The 18,481-nt window shown below is 49.5% G+C and overlaps 1 protein-coding gene across 1 annotated transcript in view; it reads right to left on the bottom strand.

Annotated features, from left to right (window-relative positions):
* Positions 1–18,481, bottom strand: part of oxr1a (oxidation resistance 1a) — a 338,586-nt gene that overhangs the window by 111,208 nt on the left and 208,897 nt on the right. The window contains exon 8 of the mRNA XM_041189241.1: positions 12,900–13,068. Within this exon, the coding sequence (XP_041045175.1) occupies positions 12,900–13,068 (169 nt within the window). The remainder of the gene's footprint in view (positions 1–12,899; positions 13,069–18,481) is intronic.

Raw genomic sequence — 18,481 nt, 5'->3', positions numbered from 1 at the left:
CACTATCTCACGCCTCTCCCCTGCACTATCTCACGCCTCTCCCCTGCACTATCTCACGCCTCTCCCCTGCACTATCTCACGCCGCTCCCCGGCACTATCTCACGCCTCTCCGCTGCAGTATCTCACGCCGCTCCCCGGCACTATCTCACGCCTCTCCCCGGCAGTATCTCACGCCTCTCCCCTGCACTATCTCACGCCTCTCCCCTGCACTATCTCACGCCTCTCCGCTACAGCATCTCACGCCTCTCCGCTACAGCATCTCACGCCTCTCCCCTACAGCATCTCACGCCTCACCGCTACAGCATCTCACGCCTCTCCGCTACAGCATCTCACGCCTCTCCGCTACAGCATCTCACGCCTCTCCGCTACAGCATCTCACGCCTCTCCCCTGCACCATCTCACGCCTCTCCCCTGCACCATCTCACGCCTCACCACTGCAGCATCTCAGACCTCACCACTGCACCATCTCACACCTCTCCCCTGCACCATCTCATGCGTCTCCGCTACTGCATCTCACGCATCTCACACCTCTTCCCTGCACCATCTCACACCTGTACCCTGCACCATCTCACGCCTCTCCCCTGCATCATCTCACGCCTCTCCCCTGCATCATCTCACGCCTCTCCCCTGCACCATCTCACGCCTCTCCCCTGCACCATCTCACGCCTCACCACGGCACCATCTCACGCCTCTCCCCTGCACCATCTCACACCTCTCCCCTGCACCATCTCACACCTCTCCCCTGCACCATCTCACACCTCTCCCCTGCACCATCTCACACCTCTCCCCTGCACCATCTCACACCTCTCCCCTGCACCATCTCACACCTCTCCCCTGCACCATCTCACACCTCTCCCCTGCACCATCTCACACCTCTCCCCTGCACCATCTCACACCTCTCCCCTGCACCATCTCACACCTCTCCCCTGCACCATCTCACACCTCTCCCCTGCACCATCTCACACCTCTCCCCTGCACCATCTCACACCTCTCCACTACTGCGTCTCACGCCTCTCCCCTGCACCATCTCACGCGTCTCCGCTACTGCATCTCACGCATCTCACGCCTCTCCCCTGCACCATCTCACGCCTCTCCCCTGCACCATCTCACGCCTCTCCCCTGCACCATCTCACGCCTCTCCCCTGCACCATCTCACGCCTCTCCCCTGCACCATCTCACGCCTCTCCCCTGCACCATCTCACGCCTCTCCCCTGCACCATCTCACGCCTCTCCCCTGCACCATCTCACGCCTCTCCCCTGCACCATCTCACGCCTCTCCCCTGCACCATCTCACGCCTCTCCCCTGCACCATCTGACGCCTCTCCCCTGCACCATCTGACGCCTCTCCCCTGCACCATCTGACGCCTCTCCCCTGCACCATCTCACGCCTCTCCCCTGCACCATCTCACGCCTCTCCCCTGCACCATCTCACGCCTCTCCCCTGCACCATCTCACGCCTCTCCCCTGCACCATCTCACGCCTCTCCCCTGCACCATCTCACGCCTCTCCCCTGCACTATCTCACGCCTCTCCCCGGCACTATCTCACGCCTCTCCGCTACAGCATCTCACGCCTCTCCGCTACAGCATCTCACGCCTCTCCGCTACAGCATCTCACGCCTCTCCGCTACAGCATCTCACGCCTCTCCGCTACAGCATCTCACGCCTCTCCGCTACAGCATCTCACGCCTCTCCGCTACAGCATCTCACGCCTCTCCGCTACAGCATCTCACGCCTCTCCGCTACAGCATCTCACGCCTCTCCGCTACAGCATCTCACGCCTCTCCGCTACAGCATCTCACGCCTCTCCGCTACAGCATCTCACGCCTCTCCCCTGCACCATCTGACGCCTCTCCGCTACAGCATCTCACGCGTCTCCACTACTGCGTCTCACGCCTCTCCCCTGCACCATCTCACGCGTCTCCGCTACTGCATCTCACGCATCTCACGCGTCTCCGCTACTGCATCTCACGCGTCTCACGCCTCTCCCCTGCACCGTCTCACGCCTCTCCCCTGCACCATCTCACGCCTCTCCCCTGCACCATCTCACGCCTCTCCCCTGCACCATCTCACGCCTCTCCCCTGCACCATCTCACGCCTCTCCCCTGCACCATCTCACGCCTCTCCCCTGCACCATCTCACGCCTCTCCCCTGCACCATCTCACGCCTCTCCCCTGCACCATCTCACGCCTCTCCCCTGCACCATCTCACGCCTCTCCCCTGCACCATCTCACGCCTCTCCCCTGCAGCATCTCACGCCTCTCCCCTGCACCAGCTCACGCCTCTCCCCTGCAGCATCTCACGCCTCTCCCCTGCACCATCTCACGCCTCTCCCCTGCACCATCTCACGCCTCTCCCCTGCACCATCTCACGCCTCTCCCCTGCACCATCTCACGCCTCTCCCCTGCACCGTCTCACGCCTCTCCCCTGCACCGTCTCACGCCTCTCCCCTGCACCATCTCACGCCTCTCCCCTGCACCATCTCACGCCTCTCCCCTGCACCATCTCACGCCTCTCCCCTGCACCATCTCACGCCTCTCCCCTGCACCATCTCACGCCTCTCCCCTGCACCATCTCACGCCTCTCCCCTGCACCATCTCACGCCTCTCCCCTGCACCATCTCACGCCTCTCCCCTGCACCATCTCACGCCTCTCCCCTGCACCATCTCACGCCTCTCCCCTGCACCGTCTCACGCCTCTCCCCTGCACCATCTCACGCCTCTCCCCTGCACCGTCTCACGCCTCTCCCCTGCACCATCTCACGCCTCTCCCCTGCACCATCTCACGCCTCTCCCCTGCACCATCTCACGCCTCTCCCCTGCACCATCTCACGCCTCTCCCCTGCACCATCTCACGCCTCTCCCCTGCACCGTCTCACGCCTCTCCCCTGCACCGTCTCACGCCTCTCCCCTGCACCGTCTCACGCCTCTCCCCTGCACCATCTCACGCCTCTCCCCTGCACCATCTCACGCCTCTCCCCTGCACCGTCTCACGCCTCTCCCCTGCACCATCTCACGCCTCTCCCCTGCACCGTCTCACACCTCTCCCCTGCACCATCTGACACCTCTCCCCTGCACCATCTGACACCTCTCCCCTGCACCATCTGACACCTCTCCCCTGCACCATCTGACACCTCTCCCCTGCACCATCTGACACCTCTCCCCTGCACCATCTGACACCTCTGCCCTGCACCATCTGACACCTCTCCCCTGCACCATCTGACACCTCTCCCCTGCACCATCACACACCTCTCCCCTGCACCATCTCACACCTCTCCCCTGCACCATCTCAGACCTCTCCCCTGCACCATCTCAGACCTCTCCCCTGCACCATCTCAGACCTCTCCCCTGCACCATCTCAGACCTCTCCCCTGCACCATCTCAGACCTCTCCCCTGCACCATCTCACACCTCTCCCCTGCACCATCTCACACCTCTCCCCTGCACCATCTCACACCTCTCCCCTGCACCATCTCACACCTCTCCCCTGCACCATCTCACACCTCTCCCCTGCACCATCTCACACCTCTCCCCTGCACCATCTCACACCTCTCCCCTGCACCATCTCACACCTCTCCCCTGCACCATCTCACACCTCTCCCCTGCACCATCTCACACCACTCCCCTGCACCATCTCACACCACTCCCCTGCACCATCTCACGCCTCTCCCCTGCACCATCTCACGCCTCTCCCCTGCACCATCTCCCGCCTCTCCCCTGCAACATCTCACGCCTCTCCCCTGCACCATCTCACGCCTCTCCCCTGCACCATCTCACGCCTCTCCCCTGCACCATCTCACGCCTCTCCCCTGCACCATCTCACGCCTCTCCCCTGCACCATCTCACGCCTCTCCCCTGCACCATCTCACGCCTCTCCCCTGCACCATCTCACGCCTCTCCCCTGCACCATCTCACGCCTCTCCCCTGCACCATCTCACGCCTCTCCCCTGCACCATCTCACGCCTCTCCCCTGCACCATCTCACGCCTCTCCCCTGCACCATCTCACGCCTCTCCCCTGCACCGTCTCACGCCTCTCCCCTGCACCGTCTCACGCCTCTCCCCTGCACCGTCTCACGCCTCTCCCCTGCACCGTCTCACGCCTCTCCCCTGCACCGTCTCACGCCTCTCCCCTGCACCGTCTCACGCCTCTCCCCTGCACCGTCTCACGCCTCTCCCCTGCACCGTCTCACGCCTCTCCCCTGCACCGTCTCACGCCTCTCCCCTGCACCGTCTCACGCCTCTCCCCTGCACCGTCTCACGCCTCTCCCCTGCACCGTCTCGCGCCTCTCCCCTGCACCGTCTCGCACCTCTCCCCTGCACCGTCTCACGCCTCTCCCCTGCACCGTCTCGCACCTCTCCCCTGCACCGTCTCGCACCTCTCCCCTGCACCGTCTCGCACCTCTCCCCTGCACCATCTCGCACCTCTCCCCTGCACCATCTCGCACCTCTCCCCTGCACCATCTCGCACCTCTCCCCTGCACCATCTCGCACCTCTCCCCTGCACCATCTCGCACCTCTCCCCTGCACCATCTCGCACCTCTCCCCTGCACCATCTCGCACCTCTCCCCTGCACCATCTCGCACCTCTCCCCTGCACCATCTCGCACCTCTCCCCTGCAACACCATCTCACACCTGAGATCAAAGGGACTACTATTTCATTTCACAAACTGAATATCTATGAAGAGTTCCAGTCAATTAAGAAGATATGAAACTAGGTTCCAGAAGCAACTTGACTGCACTGATTCACTCAACACTCTTTCTCGACTTAAAAAAAATCTTAGATACGATGATTTCATTTTATTTCCAAACTTAGCTCACTAGATTGATTCTCCTAAGCAGCTGAGTGACATAGACCAGTAAATTTCCTGACAAAAACAAAAATACCTGGAAACACTCAGCAGGTCTGGCAGCATCTGCAGAGAGGAGCACAGTTACCGCTTCAAGTCTGAATGACCCTTCAACAGAACAAAGCAAAAATAAAGAGAGGTGAAATATAAGCTGGTTTAAGGGAGTGGGGGGGTGGTGGTGGGGGACAAGAGGTGCTGGATAGAGGGCCAGTAATAGGTGTAGATAACTAAAAGTTGTCACAGACAAAAGGACAAAGAGGTATTGAAGGTGGTGATATTATCTAAAGGAATGTGCTAATTAAGGGTAGATAGCAGGACGAGCAAAGTACAGATAGTCCTAGTGGGCGTGGGGTGGGGGGAAGGGATCGAAATAGGCTAAAAGATAGAGATAAAACAATGGATGGAAATACATTTAAAAATAATGGAAGTAGGTGGGAAAAGAAAAATCTATATACATTATTGGAATAAACAAAAAAGGAGGGGGAAAATTGCAAAGGGGGTAGGAATGGAGGAAAGAGTTCATGATCTAAAATTGTTGGAACTCAATATTCAGTCCGGAAGGCTGTAAAGTGCCTAGTCGGAAGATGAGGTGCTGTTCCTCCAGTTTGCATTAAGCTTCACTGGAACAATGCAGCAAGCCAAGGACCGACATGTGGGCATGAGAGCAGGGTGGAGTGTTGAAATGGCAAGCGACAGGGAGGTCTCGGTAATGCTTGTGCACAGACTGCCCAGTCTGCGTTTGGTCTCTCCAATGTAGAGGAAACCGCATTGGGAGCAACGAATGCAGTAGACTAAGTTGAGGGAAGTGCAAGTGAAATGCTGCTTCACTTGAAAGGAATGCTTGGGCCCTTGGACGGTGAGGAGAGGGGAAGTAAAGGGGCAGGTGTTGCACCTTCTGCGGTTGCATGGGAAGGTGACATGGGAGGGGGTTGAGGTGTTGGGGGTGATGGAGGAGTGGACCAGGGCGTCCCGGAGGGAACAATCCCTACGGAATGCCGCCGGGGGGATGAAGGGTAGATGTGTTTGGTGGTGGCATCATGCTAGAGTTGGCGGAAATGGCGGAGGATGATCCTTTGAATGTGGAGGCTGGTAGGATGATAAGTGAGGACAAAGGGGATCCTATCATGTTTCTGGGAGGCAGAAGAAGGTGTGAGGGCGGATGCGTGGGAGATGGGCCAGACACAGTTGAGGGCCCTGTCAACGACCGTGGGTAGAAAACCTCGGTTAAGAAAGAAGGAGGACATGTCAGAGGAAATGTTTTTGAAAGTGGCATCATCAGAACAGGTGCAACGGAGGCGAAGGAACTGAGGGAATGGGATGGAGTCCTTACGGGAAGCGAGGTGTGAGGAGCTGTAGTCGAGGTAGCTGTGGGAGTCGGTAGGCTTGTAATGGATATTGGCGGACAGTCTATCACCAGAAATTGAGACAGAGAGGTCAAGGAAGGGAAGGGAAGTATCAGAGATGGACCATGTGAAAATGATGGAGGGGTGGAAATTGGAAGCAAAATTAATATCTTTTTCCAGGTCCAGAGAGCATGAAGCAGCACCGAAGTAATCATCGTTTACCGGGGAAAGAGTTGTGGGAGGGGGCCGGAGTAGGACTGGAACAAGGAATGTTCCACATACCCCATAAAGAGACAGGCATAACTGGGACCCATGCGGGTACCCATAGTAAAGTCCCAGATTTCATCTGTCAGTATGTGCTAGGCTATCTGATCATTGTTGGGACAGTAAGGTTGTAAAACTGGCCTTAGATCTCTTGGGTCAGCAGCGAAGTTAACTGCCCAGAGATCCTGCTCCAGATCGCTATCCACTGATCTGAATTGGAAGACTATACATGTAAATGTATGAACATGGGCAAGATATTTAGGCCCTGCCAGAGGTGGGAATGGAGGTGTTTGGAGCCTGAAAATACTGGCTGTGACTGGCATTACAATTTCCCAAGCTCATTCCCAGAAGTAGCTATATTTGTCAAGGCAGGCTCATGCCAGCAGGGCTACCTGTGAGTGCTAGCTGATTGTTATGAGCCTTAGCCTTCAGTTTCCCACATTGGCGGGGCAGGGGGTGGGGAGGGGGTTGCGTTTAGGTGCCTGGAAGCAGCTCCCAGCATGTTGATGTGCTCTCTCAGTTACTTGCTATTTCGCTTCTCAAGCTGGAAGGCTTCTGATTGGCCCTTGTATTAATCTGATGTGTAATATACCTTTAAGACAAATGTTGTAATATAAGATCACATGATTTTGATACCCAATAGCAGAGCAGCGCAGGCTACCTCTGTTAGCGGTCTTGAGTTAGAGCCTAAAGAGTAAAGACAGAGTTTTGAGTTGTAAGTGCACAAGTGTAGCTGGTTGAGTTCCTTTCCTAAATAAACAGAGTGTGTTTCTTCTAAGAATGGTCTACTGACCTTTTCAGTCTTGGTACCAACTCAGTCACTCGGTAACAAGCATGCAACCCGGATCCTTTAGCCCCAACAAACCAGGTCACTGGATCCAACAGCCATCCTGCTTTGAGAGCCCACCCACTACCCTTATTTTGACTTCGTCTCCACCTGAATGACAGTGAGACGCAGGTCAAAATTCCAATATTTGACTGTTTCCCCACTCTGCCTGGGGACAGGGAACTGGGCCTTCCTCTATTTCTCTGGAGAAAAAATCCAGCCCCAGATGAGGACAATACTGATACTTAGCTGTGATGATATCCACAGCCAAATAACTTGGCTGACATCTAACTGTCAAAGCATAAATAATAGTCACTTGAAGATCATAGGAGCATACAAATTAGGAGGAGTAGGCCACTCAGCCCTTCGAGCCTGCTCCACCATTTGACAAGATCATGGCTGATCTGGTTTTGGCCTCAACTCCACTTTTCTGTCTGCCCCCCGTAACCCTTCATATCCTCATCTATCAAAAATCTTTGTCTATCAAAAATCTACCTAACTCAATCTTGAATACAGTCGATGACCCTGTCTCCACTGCTTTTTATGGGGAGAATTCCACATATTAAGGGCTTTCAGAGAAAAGAATTCTCATCTCCATCGTAAATGGAAGATCTCATTCTTAAGCTGTGCATCTAGTTCTAATCCCCCCCCAAAAAAGTGGAAACATCCCCCCAATATCCACCCTAACAAGTCCCCTCAGGATCATAATTTTATTGAAATACTTCAATAAGATCATCTCTCATTCTTCTAAACTTCAATGCACATAGGCCTACCTGTTCAACCTTCAATCATAAGATACCTCCTTCATCCCAGGAATGAGTTGAGTGAACCTCCTCTGAACTGCTTCTTATATCAGTTTTCAACTGGAGACGAAAACTGTACACAGTACTCCAGATATGGTCTCACCAAGGCTGCAGTAAAACCTCCCTACTTTTATATTTCACTCCCCTTGCAAAAAACATCAAGATTCCATTTCGGCTTCCTAATCACTTGCTGTACCTTTTTGTGATCCAAATGCCAGGACACCCAGATCCCTCCACCTGAGTACTGCTTTTATTCTTCCTGCCAAAGTGGAAGAGTTCACATTTTCCTACATTGTACTCCATCTGACAAATATTTTGCCACTCACTTAACCTATCCATATCCCTTATAAAAGATGTCTGTGGAACAATCAACCAATGCAGAAGAGGAGTGAAACATATGAAAATGGTGGTCAGGAAATGACCAAACAGTCCATCAAGCCTGCCCAAAGATGGGAAGGGAGGGAAGAAAACGTGTAAGAAAATACAAACACATTCTAATATTGGTTCCTTTCCCTGTCTGATTTTGAGATATCTGCAACGGTTTGCAGATTTTGAAAGCTTTCATTGTGATTGCAACACAGTATATTATTGGCAGAATTGCTTGGGGGATTCATTGAAAAGCCTCAGGATTGATTTGGTCAGAGTACTTTCTGCTGAGGCATCATGTACACAGCCCAAACAAAGCAGCAACTGATATGGAGACCCAAACCCGTCTGGCTGTAAGTTACACTAACCAATCTTGCCCTAGAAATTTAATTGTGTACCTGTTGAGAGCAATTCAGGTAGCATGTAAAATGCATGCTGTCTTCTTATTATAAGTATTTGTGCCTACCTGAGCCCTCAAGTTGCGAACCAAAGAATAACAGGGCAAAAGCAACAAAACCTCTCCCTGTGACGACAAAGTGAACTCTCAAGAGTGATAGCACTCAGCAAAAACAAAGCCTAAAAGTAGCAAATCATCAGCTGACTTACATGAGTCCTTTAAATAGTTTTACTGAGGGGTTCTTCATTTCAGTTAGTGATACGGTGTGCTGAATGAGGCAAATAAGGCCTGCAGGTCACCCACAAGCTTTAAGCCATACTTATATAATAAAACATATTCTTCCTCTTTACATCTCATTTTATCATCCCCTTTTGTAACAAATACTATTCTCTGATTTTTAAAATTATTTGTTCTCAGGCTACATAAACAGAAACACACATATTGCTCATTCCTAGTTGCCCGAGAGTTGGGATTCATTTCTTGGGTGATTGCTCCTTCAGCTGGCTAAACCCTTCATAATGCATTAAGGATGACACTTGCAGGGAGGATTTTCACCCCACTATTGCTGCATTCACATCTTCGATAAGTTCTACACAAGAGACTCCGAGCAAAATGAAAGAACGTTGATGTAGGTAGAGAATTGAAGATAACACATTGATGTAGGTAGAGAATTGATTGGGAGGTAGGAGACAGAGTAGGATTAATAGATTTTTACTCCAATTGGAATGGTAGCTAATGGTGGATCTGGCAGATTCTGCGGTGGTGGAAGTGGAGGAACTATGACCTTGAAGGACAATGGCCAGCTGGTGCCAGTGAGACTGAGGATCCTCTCATGCCTCCATTTCCTTAGTCAAATATGGTCAGTATAAACAACTCTGTCAAAACAACAATGTGAATGGGATTCACGCCACTCATGTCAACATCTCACTAGGCATGTATGTCCATGAACAGAACAGAACTCCAACAATGAGCTCACCCACTGGTGCTATGATTGGAAAACCATGGTCACCTATGTCACTCGGCATGGCACTTAGAAGATGACTTCAACTGGTAACATGCGATTACTTTTCCCCCAGGAAACTATACTGGAGACTCAACTTTTTATTCCTAGTCACTGACAAATATAATGGCGAATAGAGAGTCATAAATATAATTTTAGTGTTGCGGTAAATAGTGTAGGTGGGAGCAGAAAATTGCAAAGAGACATGATAGATTTTGTAAGTGGGCAAAACTGTGGCAGATGGAGTTGTGTGAAGTGAGAGAGTTTGGTTCCAAAAGAGATGGCTTTCTTAATGATGAGGAACTGAGAGAAAGCCTTAGAGTTCATGTACAGAAATCACTAAAAACTAGTGGACAGGCATAACAAATAATTAAAGAGACTAATGGAATTTATCTCAAAGAGGTTGAAATATAAAGGGATGGAAATTATGTTACAGTAGCATGATACTCTGGTTGGATTACATTTGGAGTACAGTGTTCAGCTTGGGGTACACAGCTCCCAGGGCAGGTGAAGTAGATTAGATTTGTATCCCTTAAGTTTAGGACATTAAGGAGTGCTCCAGATGAGGAGCGTTTAAGATGAGTAAAGAGTATAATATGGTAGAAAGTGAGAAATTATTTCCTCTGGTGGTAGCATACAGAACAAGGGGGTATAACCTTAAAATTAGAGCTAAGCTGTTCAGTAGTCATGTCAGGAAGACTTCTTCACACAAAAGGTCGTGTAAATCTGGAACTCTAACCCCTAAAAAGCTCAGATTGATAAACTTTTATGAGACAAGTATAAAAGATGCTAGATTACAATAATTAAATGAGAGATATACACCAGGCCCCCACACAATTTTTGGTCATGTGCTGTACATGCTCTACCCACTAGTGCAGGACATAAAGTGGTCTAAGCAATGGGTCATAGTGTTATTTATGGCACAAAAGGAGGCCATTCAGCCATCAAGTTCCTGTGGAGCAATCCAGTCAGTCCCATTCACCTGCCCGATCCCCGTAGTCCTGCAGGTTTATTTCCTCCAAGTGCCCACCCAATTTCCTTTCCAAATCATTGTTCATTTTGATTTCAAGCACAATTGCAAAATTAATTCTGCATAGCCAAATGAAGCTCATCTTGGTCCCATTAATATCATCAGACTTGATGCCAATCCTTCAGTGTCCTCCCTTTAAGTTTGACTCTTGGTTTGACTCCACTGATTTTCCACCCGCCTTGAATATGGTTCTGGCATCTGGCTATTGGGTGGGCAGTTCATTCGCTTCATCTACCTTCCATTGCACCCCCCCCACTCACATGGCCCTGTCTAACCTGATGTGTATAATAAAAGAAAACAGCCTTGTAGTTTCAGAATAGAGTGAAATGTTGAACCAACTTGGTATGGATGGCAGATTTCCTTCCCTGAACTAAATAACTTGGATTTGGTGACATCCTGGCAACTCTCATGGTTATTTTTCACAAATTACCAGATTAACTAAATTCATTTTCACTATTTATCATAGTTGGCTTTGAATTTATAGGGCTGGATTTCATGTGAGGTGGGTAGTGGGAGTTAGAAATTTCCTGGCATGGATGTCAGCCTCGGGGTAAGTGCCTCTGAAGACACCATTTTTGTTCGATGGTGCAGGGAGGTGGTTGGGTGGAAACAGTTCGGATGCAACCACAAGGCTGCCGAGCACAGGGGCATGATATTTAAAAGGCCTGTCTTGGTTCTCTGGGACTTCATCCCAGTTGTTTTATTCAATATTAAGCCCTCTAGCCCTCACCTCCTCCCACAACCCCATCCAGTCCCCATGCCTCATCCATGCCAACACATGCCCCTCACCCACTCCAATGGCCCCTCAAACACTGCAGGCCAACTCAGGTCTCCCTTCACCCACCCCCAATGGCCTGTCATACTCTCTATGCCAACTTATAGCAATTGCATGCCCAATCAGCAAATATACACTCCGTATTGAAACAATTAACCCTATAGTAATAACGGTATCCGAAAAGCTAAAAAACTGCTGTTGCTACAACCTTATAGAAGTGTCGATCAACCAGACCTTTAAAGTATCAAAAGCAGATGCTAGAAGCACTTGACCTCTCTTTATATAAATAAATATCGGCCCAGGTCTTTCAGTCAGAGTCTGGGCATAGAACCCAAGATAAGCATTGGGGTCCCTCGGATGTCCCGATGCAATGATTCCATGGTAATTGCCCCAGAAATTTGAACTTCTAATGAGCAATTCTCCTGTTCCGTGGGACCCTCCGAGAAAGTCTCCAACTCTGAGCTAGACACTTCAGACAGTTCTGGTTTACTTACGTTGCTAGTTACCCAGGAAATTTTAGATAGAAAAATCCCAGTCTAACTTCTGGTCTAATAACTGATTTCGCCACCCGCCTCCACCCTCCCCCAGCTGACTCCCTCCTGAGCCCCCTCGAACTGATCTGATGAGCCCCCCACCACCCCGGCCCGACTCGTCTGAGGGGTCATGACCACAAGTCCCTGAAAAGCTGACCTGAATCCATGAAAGTTGCGTCGTGTGTGGGGGGGGTGAGGGCACTGCTAAGGGATGACTATCCCTGCAATGGAGTCAGACAAGTTGGTAGTGTAAGGCAAGTTCTCCCACACCAGCAAAAATTGGAGAGACCGGGAATGGGTGCAAGGATCCTGGAATCAGGTCACATTCACCAATTTTTAGAGGTCCATGGAACCTCCTCAACGTCGTGAAAATCCAGCTCATAATCTCTAGGTTGCAAGTCCAATATCAATTGATGCGCTAAGTAGTACTCTTCTAAACATTGCTGGGATGAGGTAGAGGGAAATTAATTAGCTGGTCTGCTGTATTGAGATTGGGGGAGAAAAGTAGATAAAAAGTCCATTCTGCGTTATCAAAACCTTGTACAAACTTCACCTATTTAGAAAACACAAAGCTAAAAACTATTAACTTAAGCTCTGGTTTAACACTTTCAAATAAGGAGCTAATCCTGAGGGTTTGCATGATAACTCATCAGGTCTTTTGAGTCTCTGGGAGATCTACTGTGGGACTCAGGGCTTCCAGGGTGATAGGCTAACTTACCTTTCTTGTGGTACTGCAAACCAATATTCATGTTTCCTGTCCCTCTGGGCATACTGCTGCATGGATGCACTTGCTATGGATACAAATGTCTTCCTCATGGGCTTCCCAACTCTCAAACACAAGAACTTATGTGATCGATGCCGCCTTTTCTCTTTTGGTATGACACTACCTGAGATTTAATTTCAAAAACACAAAATTAATCGCTTTGGTTTTAACTTCAAATTCCTGTTCGAGACGTACAGCAAATATATAAAAGTATAAAGTGAGGCATTTTGATAGGAAGAATGCTGAAAGGCAATATAGCTAAATGATACATATATGCTATATTAAAGGCAGTGCAGAAACAGAGACATTCAAATTCAGTAGTAATTTTCAAAAAGGAACTGGATACATATTTAATTGGGCCAAGATTGCAGAGCTATGGGGAACAAGCAGAGAGTGCGGCTAATTGGATAACTTCCTGTGCTGTCAGATTCTATGATTTCTATGGTATCGACTTAAATGCAACTAAAAAAAGAGTAACATTTCATACTGCATCGGCATTTTAGAAAGACTATTATGACTTGTGCACACAATGTTAAAAAGCTGATTTTGTAAACTTTATTGAGCTGTGCAAAGTTACAAATCTCCCCTCAGCCTCCTCTGTTCCAAGGAAAACAAACCCACCCTATTCAACCTTTCCTCATAGCTGCATTTTGTCCAATCCTGGCAACATCCTCTTAAATCTTTTCTGTACTCTCCAGTGAAAATACATCCTTTCTGTAAAGAGGTGACCAGAAATGCACACAGTACTCAAGTTTGGCCTAATTGTGTTTTACATGGCTGCCGCATAACATTCCTGTTCTTATATTCTAAGTTCGGCTGACAAAGGAAAGTAAGGTGCCTTCTTAACCACCTTATCAACCTGTCCTGCTACCTTCAGGGATCTGTGAACATGCACTCCAAGGTTCCTCATTTCCTTTACATCGCTCAGTATCCTCCCATTTATTGTGTATTCCTTTGCCTTCTCTGGCCTAAATTAAATTTGCCACTTTTCTGCCACTTGACCAGTCCATTGAAATCTCCCTGCAGTCTACAGCTCCCCTCCCCACCATCAACCACATGGCCAATTTCTGTGTCATCTACAAACTTCTTGATTGTGCCCCTACATTTACATCCAAATCATTAATATGAACTGCAAAAAGCAGGGAACCTAACACTGAGCCCTACAGAACCCCACTGGAAACAGTCTTCCAGTCACAAAAAACACCCTTTGTTTCTGCCACTAAGCCAATTTTGTATCCAGCTTCCGTCATTCCCCTGGATCCCATGTTTGTTTTTTAACAAGTCTGCCGTGTGGGACCTTGTGATCTAGTTGGATTTTAGCAAAGCTTTTGACATCGGCTGCACTATTCTTATCAAACCTCCTTTATACTGCCTCATAAAAATGAGTGTACTACACCATACATGTTGTTGCCTGTTTTCACTTGCTGGGAAGCTTAAAGGCTAAGCTCTTACATGTAGTCACAGAAAAGAGTAATATACAAGGTGACCGTTTTGTCGCTGGGTGCTAGTTTGCCCAGTAGGCGTCTCAGAGGGCTGCTCAGCAGCTGCCCCTAGCCTGTGAGGTGAGTGTAGTGTGAGTGGGCAGAAGCGGGTTGGAGTGTGAGCAAGCAGTTCAGTCCACCTGAGCTTGGGTTCCATTTGCTGCAACGTTATAATCATAGCAGCAATTACAATGTTAGTAACCACAAGGGAGACGATGGCGTTGTGGTATTGTCACTGGACTAATAATCCAGAGGCTAGAGTAATGCTCTGGGGACCTGGATTTGAATTCCACCACAGCAGATGGTGGAATTTGAATTCAATAAAAATCTGGAATTAAAAGTCTAATGATGACAATGAAACCATGTCAATTGTGGTAAAAAGCTATCTGATTCATTAATGTCCTGTAGGGAGGGACCGCCACCCTTAACTGGTCTGGCCTACATGTGACTCCAGATTCACAGTGACGTGGTTGACTCCTAACTGCCCTCTGTTGTATGAAACCGCTAGATAAAGTCTTAAAAGAATGAAACTGGAAGGACCGCCCAGCATCGACCTAGGCACTGGAAATGATAATGGCCCTGTCCACTCTGCAAGTCTTCCTGACTAACATGAGGGGGCTTGTGCCAAAATTGGGAGAGACGTCTCACAGACGAGTCAAGCAACAGCTTGATATAATCATACTCACGGAATCATACTCACAGAATCATATAATACAGGTAATGTCCCAGACACCAACATCACCATCCATGGTTATGCCCTGACCCACCAGCAGGACAGACCCAGCAGAGGTGGCGGCACAATGTATATAGTTATGAGGCAGTTGCCATGGGAGTCCTCAACATCGACGTCAGACTCCATGAAGTGTCATGGCTTCAGGTCAAACATGGGAAAGAAAACCTACTGCTGATTATCATGTACCCTCAGCTGATGACTCAGTGCTCCTCCATGTTGAGCATCTCTTGGAGGAAGCAGAGAGGACGGCAAGAGCGCAGAAAGTACTCTGGCGGGGAACTTCACTGTCCATCACCAAGAATGGTTCAGTAGCACCATTACTGACTGAGTTGGCCGAGTCCTAAAGAACATAACTGCTAGACTAGGTGTGCAGTAGATGGTGAGGGAACCACAAGAGGGAAAACGATATTTGGCCTCATCTTCACCAATCTGCCTCCCGCAGATGCATCTGTCCATGACAGTGTCGGTAGGAGAGACCACCACATAGTTCTTGTGGGGACAAAGTCCCATCTACACACAGTAGTAGCAGTGTGTACCATCTATAAGATGCACTGCAGGAATTCACCAAGCCTCTTTAGGCAGCACCTTCCAAACCCATGACTGCTACCAGCTAGAAGGACAAGGGCAGCAGACACATAGAAATACGACCATCTGGAAGTTCCCCTTCAAGCCACTAAATAGATTTTGAACAGGCCTAGCAGCTCAAGACTGGGCAAACATGAGGTGCTGTGGGTCATCATCAGCAGCAGAATTGTACTCAACCACAATCTGTAACCTCATGGCCCATCATATCCCCCACTCTATCATTACCACCACTGTGGCAAATAACTCAACTCTTGACTTCCCAAAGCCTGTCCACCATCTACAAGGTATAAGTCAGGAGTGTGATGGAATATTCTCCACTTGGCTGGATGAGTGCAGCTCCAAGAACACTCAAGAAGCTTGACATCACCCAGGACAAAGCAGCCTATTTGATTGGCACCTCATCTACAAACACTCACTCCCTCCACCATTGACACACAGTAGTAGCAGTGTGTACCATCTATAAGATGCACTGCAGGAATTCACCAAGCCTCCTTAGGCAGCACCTTCCAAACCCATGACCGCTACCATCTAGAAGGACAAGAGCAGCAGACACATAGGAATACGACCATTTGGAAGTTCCCCTTCAAGCCACTCACCATCCTGACTTGGAAATATATCGCAGTTTCTTCATTGTCGCTGGGTCAAAATCCTGGAACTCTCTCCCGAGCAGCACTGTGGGTGTGCCTACGCCACATGGACTGCAACAGTTCAAGAAGGCAGCTCACCACCAAGGGCAATTAGGGACTGGACAATAAATGCTGGCCTAGCCAGTGACACCTAGATCCCATGAGTGAGTAAAAAGAAAGCCATCAGGAGGGAGATGGCCAGAGCCGAAGCCAGCCAGAGCGCAAAACTTGAGGGAGTTGCATGGTGTGTGCACGCTCAGGGGATCATCCTTCAGGAGATCCCAGGTCTGTGGGGCCAGCGGAAAGACTGGGGTCTCAACCAGGGAGGTGGCAAGGAGGCAAATGGCTGCTTTAAAGGCCTGCCGCCTGATTGAGGTCAAAGCAGTGCCTGAACAAGCCAATTCTAATCAAGGGTAGTAACACAAAGTACTTCTGTTCACTTACCTGCGAAGAAACCCATTCCCCCTCCTGCTAGCGTATGGGGCTTCAGACCTCCCCGCCACCGCCAACCATTCCCACCCCACCCTTCCACACCGATGGCCTCACCCCCTTGCGCCATGCTGCTGGGATTCCGTGGCATCACTTCTGCCGATGTCTCCCGAAATATATTCAGCTGGAGTTGGGAACCCTATATCTTGTCCTAACATGAGCAATGGCTTTATTAGATAAGCAAGAGAAATAATTAATTCTGGTTTACAACGGCCAGAATTTTTTGCGAAGGCTGAAAATTGAGAGTGAGCCTCTACCTACCCAGGAAACCATGACTTGATTTTATGATCCTGGTTGCCTGAGGTCATAGCTTCTGGCCCCATGTGGGAATGTCCCACCTCCAAGAGCTGCAGGCTAATCAGCTGGCCAGCAGCTCTCCAGTCTCAGCAGTACCACTTGGGGCAGCAGTCCCCGACGAGAAACAGTGATAGAGGCTGGAAAAGCAGGTGCCCCAGTGAGGGGTTGGGAGGAGGATGCAGACAGCGATTGTGAGGCCAAGGTGGGGGAAACAAGTGGGGGTGGGCATTTGTCACTGGGACGATCCTGTGTCCCTGCATCCAGGTGGCCAGGCTTTACATGGCAGCCCGGCCACATGGCATCAGTGGGGGAAGTCATTAGCTGGACACTGTAGAACCGCAAACAAAAACAGTGCTGGAAAAACTCAGCAGGCCTAACAGCATCTGTGGAGAGAGAAAAAAAGAGTTAACGTTTCGAGTCCAAATGACTCTTCTTCGGGGCTAAAGAAATCTTTGGCTCTGAAGAAGAGTCGTATGGACTCGAAATGTTAACCCTGGTTTCTTTTTTTCCCTCCACAGGTGCTGATAGACCTGCTGAGTTTTTCCATCATTTTCTGTTTTTGTTTCAGATTTCCAGCATCAGCAGTATTTTGCTTTTAACTGAAGGACCTCAATTAGTCCAGGGCCGGAAGGCCGCCCGACACCTACACCCAGCTTAACTGTGGTGACCTGGCAATGGGCCATGTCACCCTATTTTGTGCAGCCTCTCCCCTACCTACCAGCCCATTTCTGAGGGTGTTGCTGGGGGTTGGGGAGTCTAAATTCCTGCCTCTGAATTAAGCCAAACCTACCAAAAAAAAAGCCCCTTTGCGTAAGAGGCATGAACAGCATAGTTTGGAAAATATATCACTACTGGAATCATTAAATCTGTCCAGGCATTGGTTTCATTGTTCTAAAAATTGTGTATGTGAAAGAAAAAGACAGAAAAAGGGAAAGATATGCAAAAGAGAGAAATTAGTGCTACTAAATGTTTGTGTGTATACAAATATCATCTTTAATCCTAGGTTTACCGGGTCTTCAAAGGACAAATTATCCTCTTTGATCTGAAAGTCTTATTTGTGCAAGAAATAGTTTATGGCTGAGTTACAAAACTACAAGTGGAATTGCTATGAATGTGTACGGCTGACAACAATCACTGCAATATGAACATTGGATTACATTGCAAGGTATATCAACAAACAGAAGTTTTACTTTAAGTCACGATATTGTCAAAAGAAGTTGGAAAGAAAATTGGAGATTCCACCCTCACTATTCAACATTCCAGACTACAACATGCATGTAAAGATGACAAGCTCAATTTTTTTTGTTGGTTTGGGGATCGTTGACA

This window comes from Carcharodon carcharias, chromosome 6 (assembly GCF_017639515.1).
Source record: "Carcharodon carcharias isolate sCarCar2 chromosome 6, sCarCar2.pri, whole genome shotgun sequence".
In the NCBI taxonomy this organism is placed as follows: Eukaryota; Metazoa; Chordata; class Chondrichthyes; order Lamniformes; family Lamnidae; genus Carcharodon; species Carcharodon carcharias.
Note: the sequence above shows the minus strand (reverse complement) of the source record. Positions and strands in the feature narration are given on the sequence as shown.